The 22,988-nt window shown below is 47.9% G+C and overlaps 1 protein-coding gene across 3 annotated transcripts in view; it reads left to right on the top strand.

Annotated features, from left to right (window-relative positions):
* Positions 1–22,988, top strand: part of MAPKBP1 (mitogen-activated protein kinase binding protein 1) — a 953,926-nt gene that overhangs the window by 611,131 nt on the left and 319,807 nt on the right. For all 3 annotated transcript variants that reach the window (XM_085627077.1, XM_085627078.1, XM_085627079.1), the window contains exon 13: positions 16,991–17,082. In XM_085627077.1, coding sequence (XP_085483203.1) covers positions 16,991–17,082 — 92 coding nt within the window. The remainder of the gene's footprint in view (positions 1–16,990; positions 17,083–22,988) is intronic.

Consider the following 22,988-nt stretch of genomic DNA (forward strand, 5'->3'; position numbering starts at 1 on the left):
CATGTGCACTGTAATACCACCCCGTGAATGTCATGCCACACTTGCCTTCGCATGGGTTATATTGCCCCATCTAACGTGCCTTCCTCGATGCCTATGTTATAACGCACAGCGCTATGCCATACATATTACAATCTGGGATCCATATCTTTGTCACCGTGCATATGCAACGTTACACTCCCCAGCACATATTTTATATTACAACTTTAGAGACTAGTTAGGTTACACAACACTGCCCTGTGCATATTACACTCCAAGGTGCATATCGCATAGCACACGCTAGTGCCTGTGCTATCTCGCGCTCTCCAATGAATCTGTCCTTGCGCACAATGTATTGCATATTATATTTCACACCCCGGTTCATCTTATATCGCACTTTTTGGTGCATAGTTTATACCATATACTATATCTAGTTTTCATTTTCAATCGTGCTCTCAGGACTATGTTCTATATAACACTGCGTCCACCTACCATTTTCACGGGCATTACATTTTGCGATGGGGGGTGGAAGGTCAGGGGATGTTTCTGCCAAGTGAGCCCGGAGTCAGTCACAAACATCCTCATCTTCCTGAATAAAAGTGAGATTATGCTGCATACTTGTTCATATTTTAAGTAGTTCGCACAGACACACATTTTAAAAACAAAGTTCCTAATACCCACCTTCTCTGAACAGTTAGCTTGCTGCCCCATCCACCTCCTCCCTATCCTCTGTTGTCTGAATCCATGGACTAGCCTCCTCCCTCCTGCCATGCATGGTCTGATGTGCTGCCACTGCCCTCCATTTAGCATGATGTACCAGTCCACTCCTCCTGCCCTCCATTGCCCAATTATATGGCCCATCATTGACCTCCTGCTTAGCCTCTGTGCTTAGCTTGCTGCCCCTATTCTCTTTCCCCTAGCCCTCCGATGTCTTTGTGCATGCCCCTGCTCCATCCTTTTTGCCCACCATGTTCCATGGACCTGCCACTCCTATCTACTCTGAGTGTTCTGTTGAGCTGCCACTCCCCTCCCACCTGCCTAGCATTGTCAGATGACTGTAACCTGTCCCTGCCACCTCCACCCTGCCTGTCCACATGCCATGCCCCTATCCCCTTCCTCCTGTCGTCCATGGTCCATTTTACTGCCACACCCTTCGGCACTCCCTGGTCTGTTGTGCTGCAACTGCTCCTCCTGCCTGCCCCGCACGGTCTGTTGTGAGGCCCCTTCCCCTGAATTCTCTTGCCTGTGCCCAGGTCCAGACCCTCCCTTCTATCCTCCATGGTCCTTTGTGCATGCCCCTCACCCTCCTTCTTGCCCATCATAGCCATTGTGCTGCCACTAACCCTCCCGCTTGCCATGCATGGTCTTCTGTGCTGCCATGGCCCCTCCCACCTTCCCTGTGTGGTCAGCTAGCTGCCCCTGACCCCCTCCCACCTTCCCTCCATGGTCTGTGTGTATGCCATCATAGTATCATTGTTGCTCTCCATGGTGTGTCTTGTTTCTAGTGCCCATCCTGCCTGACCTCCATGGTCCTCTTGCTGCTCCTGCCCTGCCCCCTTGCCACCAGCCCTCTGTTTCCATGTGCAGACCCCTATTCCCTCTCTCCTGGCTTGTCTGTTCCATTGTAATGCCCCTGATCCGTCCCTCCTGCCCTTTATGGTCTGTTATGCTGCAGCTTTATCTCCTGTCTGTCCATTATGGTCAGCTAGCTACCATTGCCTCTTTCCCCTCTGTTCTCTGTTGTCCATGTGCATGTCCTGTCCCCTCCCTATTGCTTTCTATGGATTGTTGTGCTGCACTCCCGTCCCGCATGCCGTGTGTGGTGTATTGTGTTGCTGCAAACCCTGATGCCTGCCCTGTAGGGTCAGTTTGGTGCACCTCTCCATGTCCCTCCTGTCCTCTGTTATTCGAGTCCATGTCCCTACCCCAATTCCTCCTGCCTACCATGATCCAATGTACCATACTTGCGAACATTTTGAACTTGGTAAGAGGCAGATTTTGCAAAAAAACTGGGGTATTGATTTTCCCCTTTGAGTTACATTGAAAAATTGGAGATTGTAGACATGAGACAGATCAAATAAAGCCCATTTGAGCTTAAAAAATTGGACGTTTACTGGCTGAAACGGGTCTGTTGGCATGTATGGTTGTACTACCACTGCCTCTCCCTTCTGCCCACAATGGTCTATTATACTGCCACAGCCTCTCTTGCCAGTCCTGTATTGTTTGTTTGTTGCCCCTGCCCCCCTTTCCACTGCCCTCCATAGTCTGTTGTGCTGCCACTGCCATTCCTGCCTGCCCAGTGTGGTCAAATTGTTGCCTCCGCACACTCCTACCTGCCTTCAATTTTCAAAGTCCGTGCCCCTGGCCTCTGCCTCTCAACAGTATCCCAATGAACAACTAGATTGCTAACATTCTATATTTATTACAAAAGTGTGGAACGCCTGACGTCATCTTGATGTAATCAAAACTGTAATACCTAGAGCATTTCCCTTAGAAATTACATATATGAGAGGGTCTTATTTGCATCAAAATTATGGTTAGTGCTCTAAAAAACTAAAATGAGGACATATTTTCTGAGTTTTCAAATAGCGACAAAGAACTTTGAAATTATTTGTAATCTTTGTTTTTTTTATCCAGTTGATCACTTGATTAAATGTTGCACCTAGGGGAGAGGATGTGGTGTTGCTTCCAGAGCTGCAGACTTTGCAACTGGGTAACCAGGTTGGAGTTTCTGCATCAGCTCGACATTCTGTGATTCTCATCCAGGGGATACTCATCAATAGTCATAATCTATGAATAATCCCCGCCCATGTGCGGGATCCCGGAGCATATAGAAAATACATATATATAAATATATATATATATACATATGTGAAAACATATAAATGCAGCCTAATAATGTTCAAAACATGGCAATGCTGTAAATTACATATTTTTGCATAGTAGTGCCCCCGTAACCCGTAAGGAAAAAAGGAAGCATCAGGCAAATTATAACACAGCACTGCTTTATTGCCATAAAGCAACATGTAATTGTAGGCATTCGCCAGTAGGCTGCAGTAGAGTATCAAGAATCCAAGAAAACTGACACCTTGCCTTTAAGGCATTAGAGTAGGGGGACCGTGCCTTTAAGGCCTGCCCGTGACCCCCTGCTCCCATGATGCACTACAGGTGACAGTTGGGCCAGTTCTTTTTTCCGGCTCCTTCTGTGAGGATCCTGGAGCTTGAGCTCTTCAGTTTTTTGACTGAAATTTTGAATTACAGCTTTTTCTAGCTTTTTTCGACGTTTTCTGGCTTATAAGGGCTAATTCTGCTGGTTCCAGTGAATTTTCCAATTTTTTTCCAGTCAGAATGTCTCCTTTATTTAGGAAATGCCCTTCTTGTGGTAATAAAATGGCACTGCTGGATCCACACTCGGTGTGTATTGTGTGTTTACCATCAAAACACGATCCTGACCAGTGTCCCCACTGCCAGAAGTTCTCAAAGCGCACTCTGAGGGACAGAGAGCGCATTAAACTGCATGCAAGACTGGAGAAGGAACGAAGCCGTCGTGAAGGCGAGCATTCCTCATCAAGACCACCTTCTTCAGCTACGCAAGTACAGAAACGGCGACATACCAGCTCCCCGGGCTCCAAGAAGACCAGGAGTCCAAGAGGTTCGCCGTCGACGTCGAGGATGCCGGCGAAGAGGCAGAGAACTTCGGCGTCAAGGGATTCATCCCACCATCAAGAGTCTCCGCCGCGCAAAAGTAAGTCGGCGTCGAGAGGCGGCCCTTCGGGCTCGAAGGCTGCTAGTCTGGTGACATCTGAACTGTCTCCGTCGACGTCGAGGCTTCCGTCGACGTCGAGACACTCTCCGCCACCCTCGAGGGGGTCGACGTCGAGAGATGCGGCGACGTACATTCCGCCGCGAGTGGGCCGGTCGCCGTCGATGGTTACCCCCACTCGGCGACATAGAAGGTCGACGTCGAGAGGAAGATCGACGTCAAGAAGTCGACGTCGAGAGAGGTCGCCGTCAAGATCACCACGTCGACGTCGAGAGAGGTCGACGTCGAAGTCGCCCAGTCGACGTCGAGAGAGGTCGACGTCGAAGAGCCGACGTCGAGAGAGGTCGACGTCGAAGTCGCCCAGTCGACGTCGAGAGAGGTCGACGTCGAAGTCGCCCAGTCGACGGCGAGAGAGGTCGACGTCGAAGACACGGCCGACGTCGAGGTCATCTAGCCGACGTCAGGTGCCAGAGAAGAGGAGATCGACATCGAGGTCTCCACGACCGGCGTCGAGACCAGAACGGCATACCTCACACTTGCCGATGGTGACGCAGACGTCGTCGACGTCAAGGGATTCGACGTCGAGGGCGAAGACTGGACCGCCCGCGGAGAGGTCCCCAGGAGAACAGTCATCATCTCCGGGACTGCACATCGTGCAAATATCTCCAGAAAGATCACCCGAGGCTCCAGAGCGGTTTGGACTGTCACCGCGCTGGTTACGAGATGTGGGCGCTGCCGCATGTCGGAGTCCGGGATCGGACTACTCCCGCATGTATTCCCCACCGCGCAGGAGTAAATCGCCTCCGAGGGATCCACGGCCAATTTCACCACGCCGGTCTCGTTCCAGGGACCGTCGCACCGCGCCAAAACGTCCAAGATCTCCGTCCAAGCGCAGATCAGGATCAAGGGCTCACCAAAGCGAACGCTCCCACAAGAGGCGACGCACCAGGTCGTCCACTGGGACTGCATCCACAAGATCCTCAGTCCGGGACTACTCTCCTACTTTTTCATCCACGCCTCCATCGCGAGTGTCCCCGGTGGATGACATTATAACTTTCTCGGACGTCCTGGGTAGAGGGGCGCAAAAGTTGAACATCGCACTGCACGCCCCTCAGGCACCCACTTCTGTGATCTTTGACACTTTACACCATCGGTCAGCTCCCAGACCTCTGCTCCCGTTGGTGCCAGGATTGTTAGAACCAGCGATGGCCACGTTCCTTACACCGGCTACAGCGGGCTCGGTCCCCTCAAGAATAGCAAAGAAGTACAAGGCTCCGGCCGAGGACCCTTTATTCTTGAGGGCGGACCCGCCAGCGGATTCGGTGATAGTGGCGGCAGCCATGAAGTCTCACTCAGCCTCAATATCTGCTTCTGTCCCCCCTGAGAAGGACAGCAAGCTGATGGACTCCTACGGCAGGAGAATGTGCAACACATCTGCCGCGCATATGAAGGTCGCTAGCGCTTCAGCCCTGCTAGGGAGGTATGATCGTTCCCTATGGGATTCCCTGGCCAGATTCGTGGAGAGATTGCCTAGGGAGGACAGGCAGGACTTCACGGAGATCCTACATGAAGGCGGACTGGTGGCAAACCAAGTAATAAGCGCAGCGGCGGATGCATCAGACCTAGCCGCGCATGGCTACTCCCATGGCATCTGCTCCCGCCGTTCGGCATGGCTCAGATTAACAGCCCTCAAACCAGATGCGCAGAAAAGGATTCTTAACCTGCCGTTTAATGGATCATCGCTATTTGGAGCTCATGCGGACGACCAAATGAGCAAAATGAAAACGGAATTGGACACTGTAAAGGCTGTGGGACTGGAAAAACGCAAAGAGTTCCGCAAGCGCTTTCGCCAGGGCGACAAACGTGCCTTTCACCAGCGCGTTCAAACGCCCCAATGGTCCTCTCAAAACCAACAGAGGTCCCAGTTTCAGCAAAGGGGCCGGGGCAGAGGAAGAGGAAATGCTAAACAGCAGCAGTCCTCTAACAAGCAACCTCCCAAGCAGTGAAAACTTACTTCCTCCGCACTCGTTCGCCACTCCGGTGGGAGGAAGTGTCACCGCTCACCTGGCAGAGTGGAATACAATTACAAACGACAAATGGGTGCTGAGTATTGTAGAGCGTGGCTACTTGCTGAGGTTCAAATCTCCCCCTCCGCAGGTACCCCCACGGAAACAGCCACTCCCTCTCAGCCAAAACAAGCTTTTAAAGGACGAAGTTGCCACTCTCCTCTCCAAAAACGCCATAGAGGAAGTTCCAAACAGGCAGAGAAATCGGGGAGTGTACTCCCGGTATTTTCTTGTTCAGAAAAGAGGAGCGATCGGAGACTACAGACCCATCCTCGATCTCCGCCTACTCAACAGATTTCTCAGAAGGGAAAAATTCAGGATGCTAGCACTGCACCAGATCTTCCCACATCTACACCAAGGGGACTGGATGTGTGCCATCGATTTACAGGATGCATACTTCCACATTCCTGTCGCAGCGAAACATCGGAAGTTTCTCAGATTTCGCATCTTTCACCAACATTATCAATACAAGGTCCTGCCATTCGGCCTCAAGTCCGCTCCACGAACGTTCTCAAAGTGCATGGCGGTGGTGGCTGCATTTCTCCGCAAACGGAAGATATTCGTCTACCCATATCTAGACGACTGGCTCTTAAAAAGTTCCACCCCGGTTCAACTCCAGAGTCATCTCTCGTTCTGCCTAAACCTTCTACACTCGTTGGGCCTTCAGGTCAACTACCGGAAGTCGATCCTCAATCCAACTCAGCGGATCCACTACCTGGGCGCCTCTCTAGACTCCTCAAGCGCAAGCGTGTGTCCTTCGGAGGAGAGGTTATCCTCCATGCTGCAAAAAAGCTGCACGCTTCTCAGCACGGAATATCCCACAGCCAGACAAGTGTCATCTCTCCTGGGATCCATGGCCTCGTGCATCTACATCGTGCCCAACGCACGTCTGCACATGCGTCCTCTGCAACAAGACCTAGAGGATCAGTGGTCGCAGAGGACCGGCCGCTGGGAAGATCACATTACCCTTCATCAAGCCGCCAAAGATTCCATCCGGTGGTGGATGAAGCGCTCCCATCTGCTTCACGGCGTCCCATTCCATCAGGCGCCTCCGACACAGACGGTGGTCACAGACGCCTCCATGCAGGGCTGGGGGGCTCATATGGGCCGGCTTCAAGTACAAGGTCTCTGGTCCGCTACCGAGCAGAGCTATCACATCAACTTCTTGGAGCTACGAGCAGTCCATCTCGCTCTCAAGTCCCTGTACCCATCCCTGCAGACCGACTATGTTCAGGTTCAGACGGACAACACCACAACTATGTTCTATCTGAACAAGCAAGGAGGGACCAGATCACGGGTCCTGTCTCTGGAGGCCCAGTCAATCTGGAAATGGCTTCTGGCGAGAAACCTGACGATCGTCGCTGTTCACCTGCCAGGGACCCTGAACGTGCAGGCGGACGGCCTCAGCAGAGACTTCGTCGAAGCGCACGACTGGGTGCTCAACGAAGGCGTCGCTCAAGACATCTTCCGCTTGTGGGGCATACCAGACATCGATCTGTTCGCAGACGCGGACAACAAAAAATGCCCCGTCTTCGCCTCCAGGTTCCCTCAACGGGGGTCGCAGGGGAACGCGCTTTTGATCAGCTGGTCGAGGACATTGCTTTACGCTTTTCCTCCTCTCCCTCTCATCCCGGCTGTGATTCAGAAGTTCTACAGGGCCAGAACTCGGATGATCCTAATAGCACCAGAGTGGCCCCGGCAGTGGTGGTACCCGGATCTACTCCAGCTGTCGGAGGTACCACAGAGGAGGTTGCCATGCCTGCCGAACTTGCTGACCAAGGACAAGGGGAGAGTGTTCCACCCCAATCTCCCCTCCCTCCGCTTGACGGCATGGCTCCTGAATTCATCCAGTACGGACATCTAGATCTTCCACCGGACTGTATGAGCATTCTTCGGGAGGCGAAGAGGCCCTCCACGAGGAAGTCGTATGGCTTTAAATGGAAAAGATTCTGCTTCTGGTGTAGAGATAACACCCTTGATCCGATCCGGGGTCAAGAACAGGTTATTCTCCCCTACTTACTGTACTTGGCGAAGTCTGGGTTAAAGTACTCTTCCATCAGAGTACACTTAGCTGCTATTACAGCCTATAGGAAGTCTCCTACCCAGACCTCATTCTTTCAGATGCCAGTGGTAAAGGATTTCTTAGAAGGGCTTAAGAAAGTTTACCCACCTGTGAGGTCTCCTTCCCCTTCCTGGGAACTGAACATCGTTCTCTCTAAACTGATGGGAGGTCCTTTTGAGCCGATTCATAAGGCCTCCTTGCAACATCTGACCTGGAAGGCTGCCTTCTTAGTAGCCATCACTTCGGCCCGTAGGGTTAGTGAAATTCAGGCCCTCTGCTGCAAGGAACCTTACACGGTGTTTCATGCTAATAGGGTGGTGCTCCGTACTCATCCGAGCTTCCTGCCCAAGGTGGTTTCGGACTTCCATATTAATAAGGTGATCACGTTGCCCACCTTCTTTCCTCAGCCGACCACACCCCCGGAGAGAGCTCTACACTCTCTTGACCTCCGGAGGGTTTTGAAATTCTATCTAGCTAAGACCCTTACTCTTAGAAAGTCAGACAGGCTCTTTGTTAACTATGGACCCACTAATACCGGGCTGGCTGCGGCCAAGAGATCTATCTCTAGATGGATTGTCTCTTGTATAGCTTTGGCTTACCAACTGTCCCACAAAGTTCTGCAGGGTAAACCTAGAGCACACTCTACTCGGGGGAAGGCTTCTACGGTAGCACTCCTTCGCAACGTTCCCATGTCTGAGATCTGTAAAGCGGCTACATGGCGCTCAGTCCATACTTTCACGCGCCATTATTGCCTAGATTCAGACGCACAGGCCGACGCCCAGGTGGGGCAGGCCTCTTTGAGGAACCTATTCGCATAACTGTAATGCAAGATGTGTCTTTTAATGTATGTTTTAACTGCTTTGTTGCTCGTCCGCGAGACTTTGGGTATGGGCTTGCTACTCTATTCATAGATTATGACTATTGATGAGTATCCCCTGGATGAGAAGGATTAGTTACTTACCTGTAATCCTAGTTCTCATCCAGGGGTATACTCATCAAAGTCATAAGCGACCCACCCACCTCCCCGGACGAGCAATGTTTTCTCTTTAAATAAGTGATGTATGGAAGGCAGATCTACTCAGGTGCGGAGGCACCGCCAAAAAGAACTGGCCCAACTGTCACCTGTAGTGCATCATGGGAGCAGGGGGTCACGGGCAGGCCTTAAAGGCACGGTCCCCCTACTCTAATGCCTTAAAGGCAAGGTGTCAGTTTTCTTGGATTCTTGATACTCTACTGCAGCCTACTGGCGAATGCCTACAATTACATGTTGCTTTATGGCAATAAAGCAGTGCTGTGTTATAATTTGCCTGATGCTTCCTTTTTTCCTTACGGGTTACGGGGGCACTACTATGCAAAAATATGTAATTTACAGCATTGCCATGTTTTGAACATTATTAGGCTGCATTTATATGTTTTCACATATGTATATATATATATATTTATATATATGTATTTTCTATATGCTCCGGGATCCCGCACATGGGCGGGGATTATTCATAGATTATGACTTTGATGAGTATACCCCTGGATGAGAACTAGGATTACAGGTAAGTAACTAATCCTTCTGGTCTAATCACTTAATCTCCCCGTGTCTACAACCAAAATGAATTTGATCTTTGTGATGTAACCAATGCTCATGTAAAGCACTCCAATACCTGACAAGTCTGCCCTATATAAAACTGCAAATACACAAAAAATAAGTGTTTTGCACACTTCTGTCATTGGACTACATGTGGGCTACATCTGGGTGATATTTGTGCTGCATTTGGGCTCTTTTGTCTCTGGTGGCCATCTTGGGAGATGTATTTGTTATGAAGTTTCCTAATTTCCTCATTTACTGCAGTCTCCTTAGTAGGAAATGCTTTTAGTTTTTTACTTTGATTCCATCAAGAAGGTATTCAGATATGTCACACATTTGCCATAAATTCTGAATGTTAGCACTCTAGTTGCTCATTAGATAACTGTAGTAAAGCTACTGCTCACCACGGAAGTCTGCTGCTGGTATTAAAAGTGCATGTTTCAGTCTGCATATCAGAATTTTTTAATGAAATAGAGGAGGATTTGAGAAGTCACTCAAAATGTGCCCTAATTTTTCTTTCTTCAGCACTAATCATAATTTCTATGGCAAAATGAACCCCCTCATTGTGTTCCTTTTTAAATTAAATGTTTTAAGTGTTACCAGTTTATTCCAATCAAGATGGCTTCAGATGTGCCATACTTTTGTCATAAGTAAGACAGTAAGCGATCTAATTGTTCTTAAGAACACTCTGGGACATTCTGTCATTGAGCTATACTTGGGCTACATCTGGGTGACACTTGGGCTACATTTGGGCTCTTTGGCTCTGGTGGCCATCTTGGGAGATTTATTTGTTATGAAGTTTCCTAATTTCCTCATTTACTGCAGTCTCCTCAGTAGGAAATACTTTCAGTTTTTTTATTTTGGTTCTATCAAGAAGGCATTCAGATGTGTCACGCATTTGCCATAAATTCTGAATGTTAGCACTCTAGTTGCTCATTAGATCACTGTAGTAAAGCTACTGCTCAACAGGGAAGTCTGCTGCTGGTATTCAAAGTGCATGTTTCAGTCTGCAGGTCAGAGTTTTTTTATGGAATAGAAGAGGATTTGAGAAGTCAAAATGTGCCCTAATTTTTCTTTCTGCAGCACTAATCATAATTTCTATGGCAAAATGAACCCCCTCATTTTGTTCCTTTGTAAATTAAATGTTTCAAGAGTTACCACTTTATTCCAATCAAGATGGCTTCAGGTGTGCAATACGTTTGTCATAAGTAGGACTGTTAGCGCTCTAGTTGTTCTTTAGAACACTCTGGGAAGCTGCAGTAGAACACAAAGGAATCAACTGACAGTCTCTGCCCTTGTTGGATGTACATGTTTTACTGAGAATGTCATACTTCATTCTCACATGCCTGAGAAAGATAATGTGAATTTACAGAAAATATGCTCTCAGTTTAGCTTATAGATCACCTTCCAAACCTCTGTGGGAAAATAATTTTCTCTCAAACATGATTCATGATATCACAGCAGAAGGCTTTTTCACATGGTAAAATCACCTTACAACACACCACAATTGCTAAAATGAGTATGGTACCATCAACAAATGATTTATAATGTAACTAAAGTCTTAAAACCTTCTATTAACTGCAATGCTTTTTAATGAGGTGCTATAATGTATATTGGTCCCAAGATGGCTGCCAACACTTCTTGGATGATGTACTGACAGCCAATCAGATCTCACGATGAGATGTGTGGTTATCCTCCGCCCAGATACATCTATCTTTTTAACTCTAATTTTCTCAGGAACTACTGAACGGATTTACACCATTTAAGCAAAAGGCACGAGTCTGAACTGAGAACTACCTCTTTGCCAAATTTGGTGTCATTCCGTTCAGCAGTTCGGGCTGTAGCTGCGTCAACAGGTCCTATGGGAAAATGCATGGGGAAAACACATTTTGGGACCCCCCTTTTTTTCTCGGCCCCCGCTTGACGAATCACCGTGAAATTTTCAGGATAGGTGCGGACCGGAGCAGGCCAAAAGTTTGGAAAATTTCGCGAAGATTCGTCAATTGGCACCAACGTTATTCCAAATAGAATGTTGCGGATTTCCTATGGAAAATAGGTCTTAACTATAACTACCTACTGGCGACTGCCAGTAGGTAATATGTATACATATGTATGTATATGTATATGTATGTATTTATATGTGTGTGTGTATATATATACACACACACATACTGGAAGCAAAATTAAAATTAACATTGTGATCCACAGAAAAGATAAGACTTAAGTAGAAATCCTGTTGTGTGCCTATGGTGGACAAAGATGTGTTACGGAACCAACAGCAAGCAAGAATCCATCTGGAACTTTCACTGACTCAAGGAGGATGATTATTTCCTGTTATTCATTTTCTTATAGTGCTCTTTCTTGCAGCGTTATCATTTCAATTGATGTGGGTTCTGTTAGTGTAGGCAATAAACCACAGCAGGCTTATCAATCCCAGTAGTGGGTTTGATCATTTCAATGTGGCTGGACTCTACTTTGTGTAATTCATCTAGAGTAGGGAGAGGATGTGTTGAGCTACTTACGAGGCACCTTTTTGTTTATAGGCGTCTGTTACAAATCTGCCACATTGTGCCTTTTAATGTGATGATGGATTGACCTTCCTGTTTATATTTTTTGCACCAGGAAGCAGTGGCAACGTTACGGTCAGAGTGCTTTTTACCCCAAGGACTGGAGCAGGCTGGTAAGATGTCCAAAGACATGCTTGGCAGGGATTATTTCCTGAACTAGCACTCCCACTTAGGGCAGCCACTTGTCAGCGGATTTAGTAGTATTATCTTTTAAAAGGGTCTAAATTCTTTGTTGGACAAGTCTATTCCAGTTTCTTGAATAGTCTGAACCAGATTCAAGCTTGAAACCCCTTCATGTGATTTCAACTCTGCCACCATTCCAGTGACATCAAGATCAGACAAACATTGGTACTGCGATGAGTAATTTGTATTGAGTGTATTGATGTAATACTACCCTAGGCAAGGTAATTAGTGCTCTCTAAACCCCATAAATGCTATGCAGCCAGGTCATTCCTGTATGAAATATCCTAGTGGTAAATGCCTGCTTAATGGCAGGATTAGCTCCTGCTACTCTGCAGTTCGATTCCAGGTGGAACAGATGCAAATATAGCAGTGTTACTCCCAGAGCAGACATAGCATCCGTAAACGCCTTAGGAGCTTATGCAGGACCAGTTTCTGAATGAAAGGTATGAACTACTGCCATTGCTCCTACACACTGTTAGTCTCTTATGACCGCTCGGGCAGTTGCAGTTTTTTGTGACCAAACCCAAAGGAACAATCCTACATATATTTAAGTTGATTAACACTCAGGAGTGGCCCGATATGGTTGAGGATAATTAGCCCAAAGTGTTTATCAGAGATAGAAAGGGAGTGTCTGTTCATTTGAGTGTTTTATTTGTTGACAAATATTGCATTGCTGCACGCATTTTTTTTTTTTTTAAGCTTTGGTGAGGATGGCCACCAATATCGCTGTTTGTAGCACTGATCGATCAACTACTTCCGGGAACAAAATCCATAGGAACATATTTAGCGAGGGTGTAAGCATATTTGTAGAAAACCCATCAGGAGGGTTCCCCCTTTCAACGTCACTTGTATTTCCACGAAAATGTCTTTCAATCTTTGCTTGAGATTAAATTACAGCAGTTACTTTAAAGGTTTGCACTCTGTTGCACAGTTCCCCTTAGCGTGAATTCTCTCACTTTTATCAGCCACAGAATGCTGTACATGGATCAAAGTAAACTTGTCTGGTAAAATAGCTGCCTTTACCCATAGTTAATCTCCTTTATTGATTTCTCCTTTGAATTTCAATCTGTTCAAGCGGCAGTGCGATAAATCTACATTATAGTCTTGTATACAAAATGCTGAATCAGATGCAATACGTGTAAGAGCTAGGGTTAGGGGGCTGGAGGGGGGGTCAGCACTCTGAAGTTCAATTAGTACGGCATGCATTTCTTCTAGCTGTACAGTGAAGTCACCCAAAACGTTTGTATTTGTGCATACAGCCTTGACGTCCCCATACTCAAAAATACTTTGCACTGCAGCACAAGCCACAGAGTATTTGTGTTTAGTACCAACCACAGGCTGTGCAGAGCTGTCCATGTAGAACACACTCATACTCCTGTATGGGTAAAATGTTTGAAGTTTTATGAGTTGCAAAAATTCTTGAATTTAGTATCTTTTTAAAACTTTACATTGGTGACATTTAATGAAGTAGTCGGCTTCACCCAACAACGGTGTAGAGAATTCCCATTAGGAAAACAAGCTTTTGTTGCTGCTTTGATTTTAGGGGTGGGAACACTGCGATTCCTTTACTCAGTACTAAAGGATTCAGTATAACTGTCTGTACTGCAATGAGAGCTTTCTCAAAAGGAGTAATATGTTCCTCAGCAAAATAATGTAAGTGTGCTCTGTGCTTTGGCAGTTGTATGTCCATCAGTGTTCACTACTTATGCGTAGCCTAATGTGCTAGAACCAACCCGAATTGTTTGTTTTGCTTTCTTGTGTTTAAGTATTTAGTTTGTAACATCTCTGCTTGCGATCCTCGTAAGATAGCTCGTGTGTGTGTATTTTTTTCCAATTCTTTCCAGAAAACGTTGGAGTAATTACTTCATACAAGAGCTTCACTTGCTTATCATATTATGGCACAGAAGTGCTCCTGAAGTTAAGAAACCTCAACAGGGCTTGCAGCTTCTTAGTGTACTTGAATGTTATTAATGAGCCCACTTCTGTAGCTCATATTAAAAAAAAATATTAATATATGCAATTTTATATTTCCTTTAATTTTAAACCCATGTTGGGCTGTGTCTTTTACGTGTGGGTAGAATGGTCCTGGCATAGGGAAAATTGCCTTTACCACGCATGCCTTTACAATTAATTTTATTGTAGATGCAGGAATGGTAAAGGCATATGGGTTTTACATTCAAGTATAAGGTAAGTGTGTGTGTGTGTGTGTGTGTGTGTGTGTGTGTGTGTGTGTGTATGTATATATATATTTATATAGTAAGTTTAGGGTGGGTTTCTGGGTGGGAAAGGTAATTTTAGGGTGGGTTTGGGTTTCTGGGTGCGAAGGGTAATTTTAGGATTCTGGGTGGGTTTGGGTTTCTGGGTGGGAAAGGTACTTTTAACATGGTAAAAAAAAATACATAAAAATGTGTGTGTATAAACATATATACACACTGACTTATATTTTACCACGCATGCCTTTGCGTTGTAATACAAAAGGGGGTGGTGATGGACGGAGCATCAGAACCAATCAAACACTCACACCCAGTCAACAGATCTGGGTTTGATCCATCACCGTTCTTTAGCCCACTCTGCCACCCCAGTTCAGACATGGCCATATGCAAATCAGTCTGAACCTGTGCCTCATGGGAACAGTCCAGCCCGAACTGCCAAGCCATGCCGTCCCTGGACCGGAAACAAGCTTCCTAGGACCGGTTTCTGGCATTTCAGCCGTCTTCAGCCAGGCTTGCTTGAATCCAGTGGCAAAGTGAGCAAGGGACTCACGTCTGAGCATACCCTGCCAACTTATGGCGAACAAAGCGGTACAAAAGGGGGTGGTGATGGACGGAGCATCAGAATCAATCAAACACTCACACCCAGTCAACAGATCTGGGTTTGATCCATCACTGTTTGAGCAAAAAAACGATGGATTTAGGCCCAGATCTCTGTACTGGGGTGAATGTATGACCTCTTTCTGCATTCTGTCCATCAATTGTTGTTTTTGCATTTGTCACCCCGAGTGGGAAGGGTATGCCCAGACGTGGGTCCCTTGCTCTCCATGCCACTGGAATCAAGCTATCCTGGCTGAAGAGGGGTGAAACCCCGAAACCGGTCCTAGGATGCTTGTTTCTAGTCCAGGGAGGACCTGGCTTGGCAGTTCGGGCTGGACTGTTCCCATGAGGCACAGGGTCAAGACTGATTTGCATATGGCTGGGTTCAAACTGGAACGGCATGGTGAGCAAAAAAACGATGGATTTAGGCCCAGATCTCTGTACTGGGGTGAATGTATGACATTGTTCTGCATTCTGTCCATCAATTGTTGTTTGTGCATTTGCGTTGTAATGGCAAGCGTGGTAAAGGCATATGCATGGTAAAAGTGGAGTTGTAATGTCATTAGCATAGTAATACTCGCGTTGTAATGGCACACGTGGTATTAGTATGTAATGTCATACATTAGTTGTCGATAGCTACCTGTTTCTTGTCATACATTAGTTGTCGATAGCTACCTGTTTCTTGTCATACATTAGTTGTCGATAGCTACCTGTTTCTCGATACTGTCAAGTGTCTACCCATACAAGTAGGCACCTATCAACAACCGGTCACTTTTCTCTATACTGGGACAATACCAACCGCATATAAACCTGGAATGAACCAAACTAATAAATACTTACTGCCAACAACGTGCACTGCATATTAAACTACAGACAACTGAACAATAAAAAGGGCCATTTCTCTTGGGAATGCCAGCATGATTGCATTCAATTCTCTGATTGACTTGAACATATTTGCCTTGACAAAGTACAATGGCCGAACTATGTGTTGCCGGTTTCTCTTCCCTTGTAACATAATATTGCAATCCTTCACACGAAAATCAAGGTGTGAACCACATTCATTGCTTGTTACAAATAAGAGTGTGTTGTATTTCCTAATGATATGAGGAATAATGAAATGCTAGTGTAATAACATTGTTCCTAATGGCATTGAACTGCGTATATGAATATTGATTTACATTTTCATGAATTTGCAATATTAACTATATAATGCATAACTGCCTAAATTCTCAATTGTGAATCATAAATGCATAATGACTGCAATTATGACATTGAACATGCAGTGTACTAAACACTGATGAATGTTTGGGAGTGCTCCCATTCCCAGTATTTATTTTAGGACTGACCGGTCTAAGTCACTTCGCCCACATCCACAGGTAGCTGGTAGAGCACAAAATTCTTTATTTCTAAACACAATATTCACATTAAACAACTGTACCATTGCTATTAACTAGAATAATTATATAGATTTGCAACTTTGTGCCATGTGCTACAATTGTAATAAATGTTACAATTAGGGTTGTTGTTCCAAATGTCTGCACCTTTCTTGGTGAAACCTTATTATTAATATAGTCTTTTAAATATGATTCCACGGTGTAGATATAGGAAAATATTTTGAGGTGCTATGTTTGGATGATATATAATATTCTTTGTTCTTCTTAATCTGTTTACTATTAAACAATAGTGTATTACCCATGCTGACTTTATTGCACAGGGTAAAATATAGACCTTAAAAAAAATCTAACTTAAAAAAAGAGCTTGGACAGCTAAAATTATCTATCCATAACAAACTTGTTTAATTTCCAGGCTCTGATTACCCTATGTTTTATAAGCCTTATTTATTTTTGAAAATTGGAATAAAGCTTGCCTGGAGCAGTGTGCTGTAATCACAACTGTTATCTGTGGCAACAAGTTATAGACATATGAGATTTCATTGTGTTTTTTTTCGTTGGGGTGACCCGTTAATGTTGCGTTTTTGCCACAGAGTGCATGAGTTGCAGAGCCACAGTGAGATGCTGAAAGTGGAGGCGCACGACTCTGAGATCCTTTGTCTTGAGTATTCCAAGCCAGAAACCGGTAAGAGGATTGTATTTTAATTGACTATCCTGCTCACTAGTGCCATTATTTTAAGATAAAGAAGCAATCTGAAAGAGACCATTAGTTATAGATTCCTTACATTAGAATTACCCCCAGGTGTCTGACTGGATCCGGAGAAATGTTTCCGTAGCAGTAGCCCTGCGCGTCGGTAGGTGGCGTCAGTCGACTCGGCGTTCGTTGTCTTGATCGCCGGGATGATGTCGCAGTATCTACTTAGACGCCGCTCTTGCGCGCTGACTTCAGTTCTTTTTTTATCCGCGCCAGCCAGCGCAGATCCAGAGAGTGGTAACCCTCAGTCAATTTTTGACTAACTATTTTTCGACTTTTGTTGACTTCTTTTCGAGTTGTTGACTCCACGTAGGGATGTCACGTCTGACCGGCTTCAAGTCTTGTGACGCGTGTCACAAGTTGATTTCCGTTACGGAGCCCCTCACCTGCCTCTGGTGTCTGGAGCGTGACCATGACCATGCTCCGACTGTCAGGCCATGAACCCGAAGTTTTTGTGGGAGCTGTCCCGGAATCTTCTGCTCCATGCCGCTCGAGGTCCCGGTTGAGAGGGAGGTCGCGGTACCGGTCGCGGAATCATCATCACCACCACTCGTCTTCATAGTCTTCGTCTTCGGGTAAGTCAAAGCACAAAAAGAAGGCGAAGAAGCACCGTCACTCTTCGCTTTCTCGCTGTCCGTCTGCCAGCGCGACGCGGGATGCGGATGGTGGTCGTCCTGCGGCTCTGCCTGCGAGCCTGTTGGGTCGGCTACAAGCTTCTCTCCTTTTCCGAAGCAACCCCTGTCCAACTTGGTTGTTTTTACGAAGCCCTTCATTCCATCTTTGAGCAGCCCGGCTCCGCCGGCACACCTTCGGGCCCCGTGTACTCGGCTGGGGGTCTAGGCCTTCGCACAGTGCGGCCTCGGCGCCACAGGGCCCCCAGGGATCCAGGCCTGGATCTGGATTGGCACCGGTCGACCTTAAGACACCTCCTTGGAGTTCACTGACGACACCTAGGCCCCCTCCGACGCCAGTTGTGTCCCCAGCCGGTGTTAACCCCAGCCTCCACCCTGACCTGGACACAGAGCCAGACCGACGTCGACTGACACCGACCGGAACTTTTGTACCACTGTTCTATCCTGGCGTTCCCTTTCGCCCTGAATGGCAGCCAAAAGAGGGTGAGAACGACAGAGGGGTCTGTTGACCCTCTAGCAGACCAGTTAAGTGAACCAGACTGAAGAGGAGTTGGGTGAGGCCAGTGGTCTGGACACTTCTCCAGACCTTGGCATGCTTTCTCCCCCTACCGTGGCTACGGATGAGGGAGCCTCTTAACGCTGTAGTGTTGCGTTGGGCGGCTGAGGCTTTAAACCTTGAGCTTCATACGGTGGCAGTCAGGACCAACCGGCTGACCGAGGTGCTTCACCCGGCAGCGGCCTCTTCGGAGCCCCTGCTGCCGTTCAATGAGGCCCTCGATGACATCCTTCTGGGCACCTGGTCCAAGCCCAGCACAGGGGCTCCTGTGGATAGGATGATTGCCCGACGCCACAGCCAGGCCCTGGTTGGCCCAATTTTCCTCTCCTAACACCCTACCCCTGAGAGCTTGGTGGTCCAAGCCTCTACTTCTAAGGGCGCATTCCCTACTGCTCCCCCTGATAGGGAATCCAAGAAGCTGGATCAACTTGGGAAGAAGATGTTTTCTTCCGCCAGCTTAGGACTGGGGTCGGTGAACAAAGCATGTGTCTTGGGCCGTTACACCCATTCTGTGTGGCACACGGTTGCGCAGGTGCTGCCACAGTGTCCAGAGGAGGCCCGGGCCACTCTCTCCCGTGCAGTCGCTGTGGGCAGAGATGCAGCAAATTTCACCATAAGGTTTGGGCTGGACACCACCGACTCACTATGCAGAAGGATTTCAATGTTGGTTGCCCCCGAGACGTTATGCCTGGCTGAGGTCCACCAGCTTTTCAGGCGATGTCCAATCGACTCTTTTGGGCATGCCCTTTGATGGCCGTCGCTTGTTTGGCAACAAACGGACAACGCGCTTGAGTGCTGCAAGGACTCTATGGCTGCGGCCATATCCTTGGGCCTCGATTCCAGTCGCCCATGCAGTCTACTTTTCGCCCTTTCCTTGCTAGGGAAGAGGTGCCCCACCATGTTCCGCTCGGAGCCACAGGCCTGCACAAGCTGCCCAGCCTATGCACTGCCGGGGACGTGGGACCCTGCGTCGTGGGTCTCGGGGCAAGTGGGCGGGCCAGTCCACCAGCGCCCCCTCTGCAGCAGCCACCAAACCTTCCTAGTCCGACCCTCCAAGGCCACCAGTTGCCAGTGGGTGGCAGGATCAGCCATCACATCCCCCACTGGCAGAACATCACATCTGACAGGTGGGTTTTGCAGGTAGTCCGAAGGGGCTACTCCCTCCCCTTCTAGACTACCCCTCCATCCATGCCACCTACATTCCATCGCATGTCGGAGGATCACTTGGCCCTTCTCCGCCAGGAAGTTACGGCTCTCTTGGCCAAGGGAGCCATCAAGCGTGTCCCTGTGCCAGAAGTAGGTTGTGGTTTCTATTCCCACTACTTTCTGGTACCTTTTGAAGGACAAAGGCCTGCATCCTATCTTAGATCTCATTGACGGCAACTGCTTCCTCCAGAAGGAGAAGTTCAAGATGTTGACATCAGCTCAGATTCTGTCTGCTCTCGACCCTGGAGACTGGATGGTTGCATTGGACTTGCAGGACGCATATTTCCACATCCCCGTCCTGCCGGCCCACAGACGTTACCTACGGTTCACAGTAAGCCACGAGCATTTTCGGTTTACCGTGCTCCCCTTTGGCCTTACAGCGCCCCTGGTGTCTTCACGAAAGTGATGGCGGTGGTCGCAGCTCATCTGCGCAGATCAGGGGTTCCAGTCTTCCCCTATCTCGACGACTGTCTGTTGAAGGGGGGCTTGCCCCAGGCTGTCATCTCCAATCTCCAGATTACGGCAGACCTCCTGCATTCGCTGAGGTTCACTATCAACGTGCCAAAGTCACACATGATTCCCTCTCAGCAGCCCCTTTTCATCGGAGCGGTTCTAGATAATACGCAGTTTTGGGCTTATTCTCCCTAACTGCGAGTCTGGGATATTCGGGCTATGATTCTGATCTTTCAGCCTCTATCCCGGCTTTCGGTCAGAATGACCCTGAGGCTGAAGGGCCTCATGGCCTCCTGCATCCTGCTGGTGGATCATGCCAGGTGGCATATGCGGGCTCTGCAGTGGGACCTTAAGTTCCAGTGGGCACAGCATCAGGGTAATCTTTCAGATTGCGTCCAGATCTCGGAGGGCACTGTACACCAATTGCAGTGGTGGCAAACGAACCATGATTGGTCAACTGCAGATTCCTCTCCCATCCCCAACCAGAGTTCACAGTGGTGACAGATGCATCCCTTCCGGGGTGGGGCAGCCACTTGGGAAAGGCGGAGATCAGAGGATCCTGGTCTCCGGTGGAGTCCGGGCTCCACATCAACCTTCTGGAGCTAAGGGCGATTCATCTTGCATTGAAGGCATTCCTTCCCTCTGTCCGGGGAAGAGTAGTGCAGGTGTTCACGGACAACACCACCGCCATGTGGTACTGCAACAAACAAGGCGGGGTGGGGCTGTGGACCCTATGTCAAGGGGCTCTTTGCCTTTGGACTTGGCTGGAACATCGGGGCATATCTCTGGTGGTTCAACACCTGGCGCGTTCACTGAACGCCAGGGTGGACAAACTCAGCTGCAGGTGCATGATGGATCACGAAAGGCAACTTTACTCGAAGGTGGTGCAAGCTCTTTCAGCAGTGGGGGGAACCTTGGTTAGATCTATTCGCCACCGAAGAGAACATGCAATGTCAGCAGTTCTGCGCGTTGAAAGGCAGTACTCGCTCGGCGACGATTTTCATCACGAGTGGAGTTGCGGTCTTCTATATGCCTTTCTGCCTATACCACTTCTACCCAGAGTGCTGAAGAGATCAAGCGCGACCAGGCCAAAGTCATTCTTGTGGCTCCGGATTGGGCACGAAGAATCTGGTAACCCGAGCTCTTGCACGTGGCCATCGATCCTCCCATCATACTGCCTCTTCGGGAGGATCTTTTGTCGCAGCAACAGGGGACACTCCTCCACCCGAACCTGTCCAGCCTCCACCTCCTTGCGTGGAGATTGAGCGGTGACAGTTGACAGCTTTCGACCTTCCTCCCGAAGTCTATAATGTTATCTTGGCAGCCAGGTGTCCCTCCACCAAAACGGTATACACCTGTAGATGGAACAAATTTGTGGCATGGTGTACCGCAAAGGCTGTGGATCGCCTTTCTGCTCCTCTTTCTGAGGTTCTTTTGTTCCTCCTTTCCTTCGCCCAGCAGGGCTCTGCTCTGGGCACCTTTCAGGGCTATCTATCGGTCATTTCAGACTTTCTTCGGCTTCCTGATCAGCCTTGTCTTTTCAAGTCCCCTATTGTAAATAGATTTCTTATGAGCATTACTCACCTCTTTCCTCCTATTCCTTTCCTAATGCCCCAGTGGGACTTGAATCGGGTCTTGACTTACCTTATATGCACTCCTTTTGAGCCACTACATAATTGGCCACTCTGACTCTTGACTTTAAAAACTGCTTTTCTGGTTGCGGTCACCTCTGCTGGCAGGGTGAGTGAGCTTCAGGCTCTGTCTTCTAAGCCTGCATTCCTTGCTGTTCAGCCGGACAAGGTTGTCCTTCGTACTCTACCTTTTTTTCTCCTGAAAGTGGTTACCTCTTTCCACATTGGGCAGACCATCACTCTACCCACCTTCTTCCCGCACCGCATCCTTCAAAGGGGGAAGGGAGACTCCACCATCTGTATCCAAAACATGCGGTATGTTTCTATTTGGATCGCACGAAACCATTCGGGGTGGATGACCAGCTCTTTGTTGGCTATGTGGTCGCCAAGAAAGTTCAGGCCATGCAAAAATGGACCATATCACAGTGGGTCGTTCTTTGCATCAAAATGTGTTATTCCTTGGCAAGGATGGAACCTCCAGTAGGACTGCCCGCCCATTCTACCAGGGCGACTGTAGCCACCACTGCTTTGGGACTTGGAGTCCCCCTTGGTGACATCTGTCAGGCAGCCATGTGGGCATCCCTGCACATGTTTACAAAACACTACTGCCAAGTCCAGAGAGACTGCTTGTTTGGTCGTTCAATTCGCCAGGACTTTCTGTTGTGAACTTGGTTCGCAGACCCACCTCCGGGCTTGGTATTGCTGGGGTATCTATTCTAAGGTAAGGAATCTATAACTAATAGTCTTTCAAAGGAACAAGTTACTTACTTTTGGTAACAATATATCTGTAAGAGACCTATATTAGCTATAGATTCCTTAACGCCTGAACCATCCTCCCCGTTCTGCGAACTGACTTCCAGCGCAAGGGATTCTCTTTCAGGGCCGTAGTAGTGTGCACCAGTGGTCAGTGTCTTGTATGGCTATACACTTCTGGCGTGGAATGTCATGTAAAGAACTGACGTCTGCGCGCGAGGGCGGCATCTAAGTAGATACTGTGACGTCATCCTGGTGATCACGAGGACTAACGCGAAGTCGACCGATGCCACTTACCGACGTGCAGGGGGTACTGCTACAAAAAGAATTCGCCAGATCCATTCTGACGCCTGGGGGCAATTCTAAGGTAGGGAATCTATAACTAATATAGGTCTCTTACAGATAAATCTTTACCGAAGGAAAGTAACTTGCTCTTTAACTTGGGTCCAAATCATTGCTCATAATCAAACCGGTCTGTGGTCTAATCCTTTTGATGCAAATGTTTTGCATATTAGAAAGACCAGTGCACTTTTGTTTGGTCACTGGTTTAAACCACGCTTAAGGGTTTAACAGCCCTCTGTCACTAGAGTTTGTGATGGGTATATT

The sequence above is a fragment of the Triturus cristatus genome, chromosome 9 (assembly GCF_964204655.1).
Source record: "Triturus cristatus chromosome 9, aTriCri1.1, whole genome shotgun sequence".
NCBI lineage: Eukaryota > Metazoa > Chordata > Amphibia > Caudata > Salamandridae > Triturus > Triturus cristatus.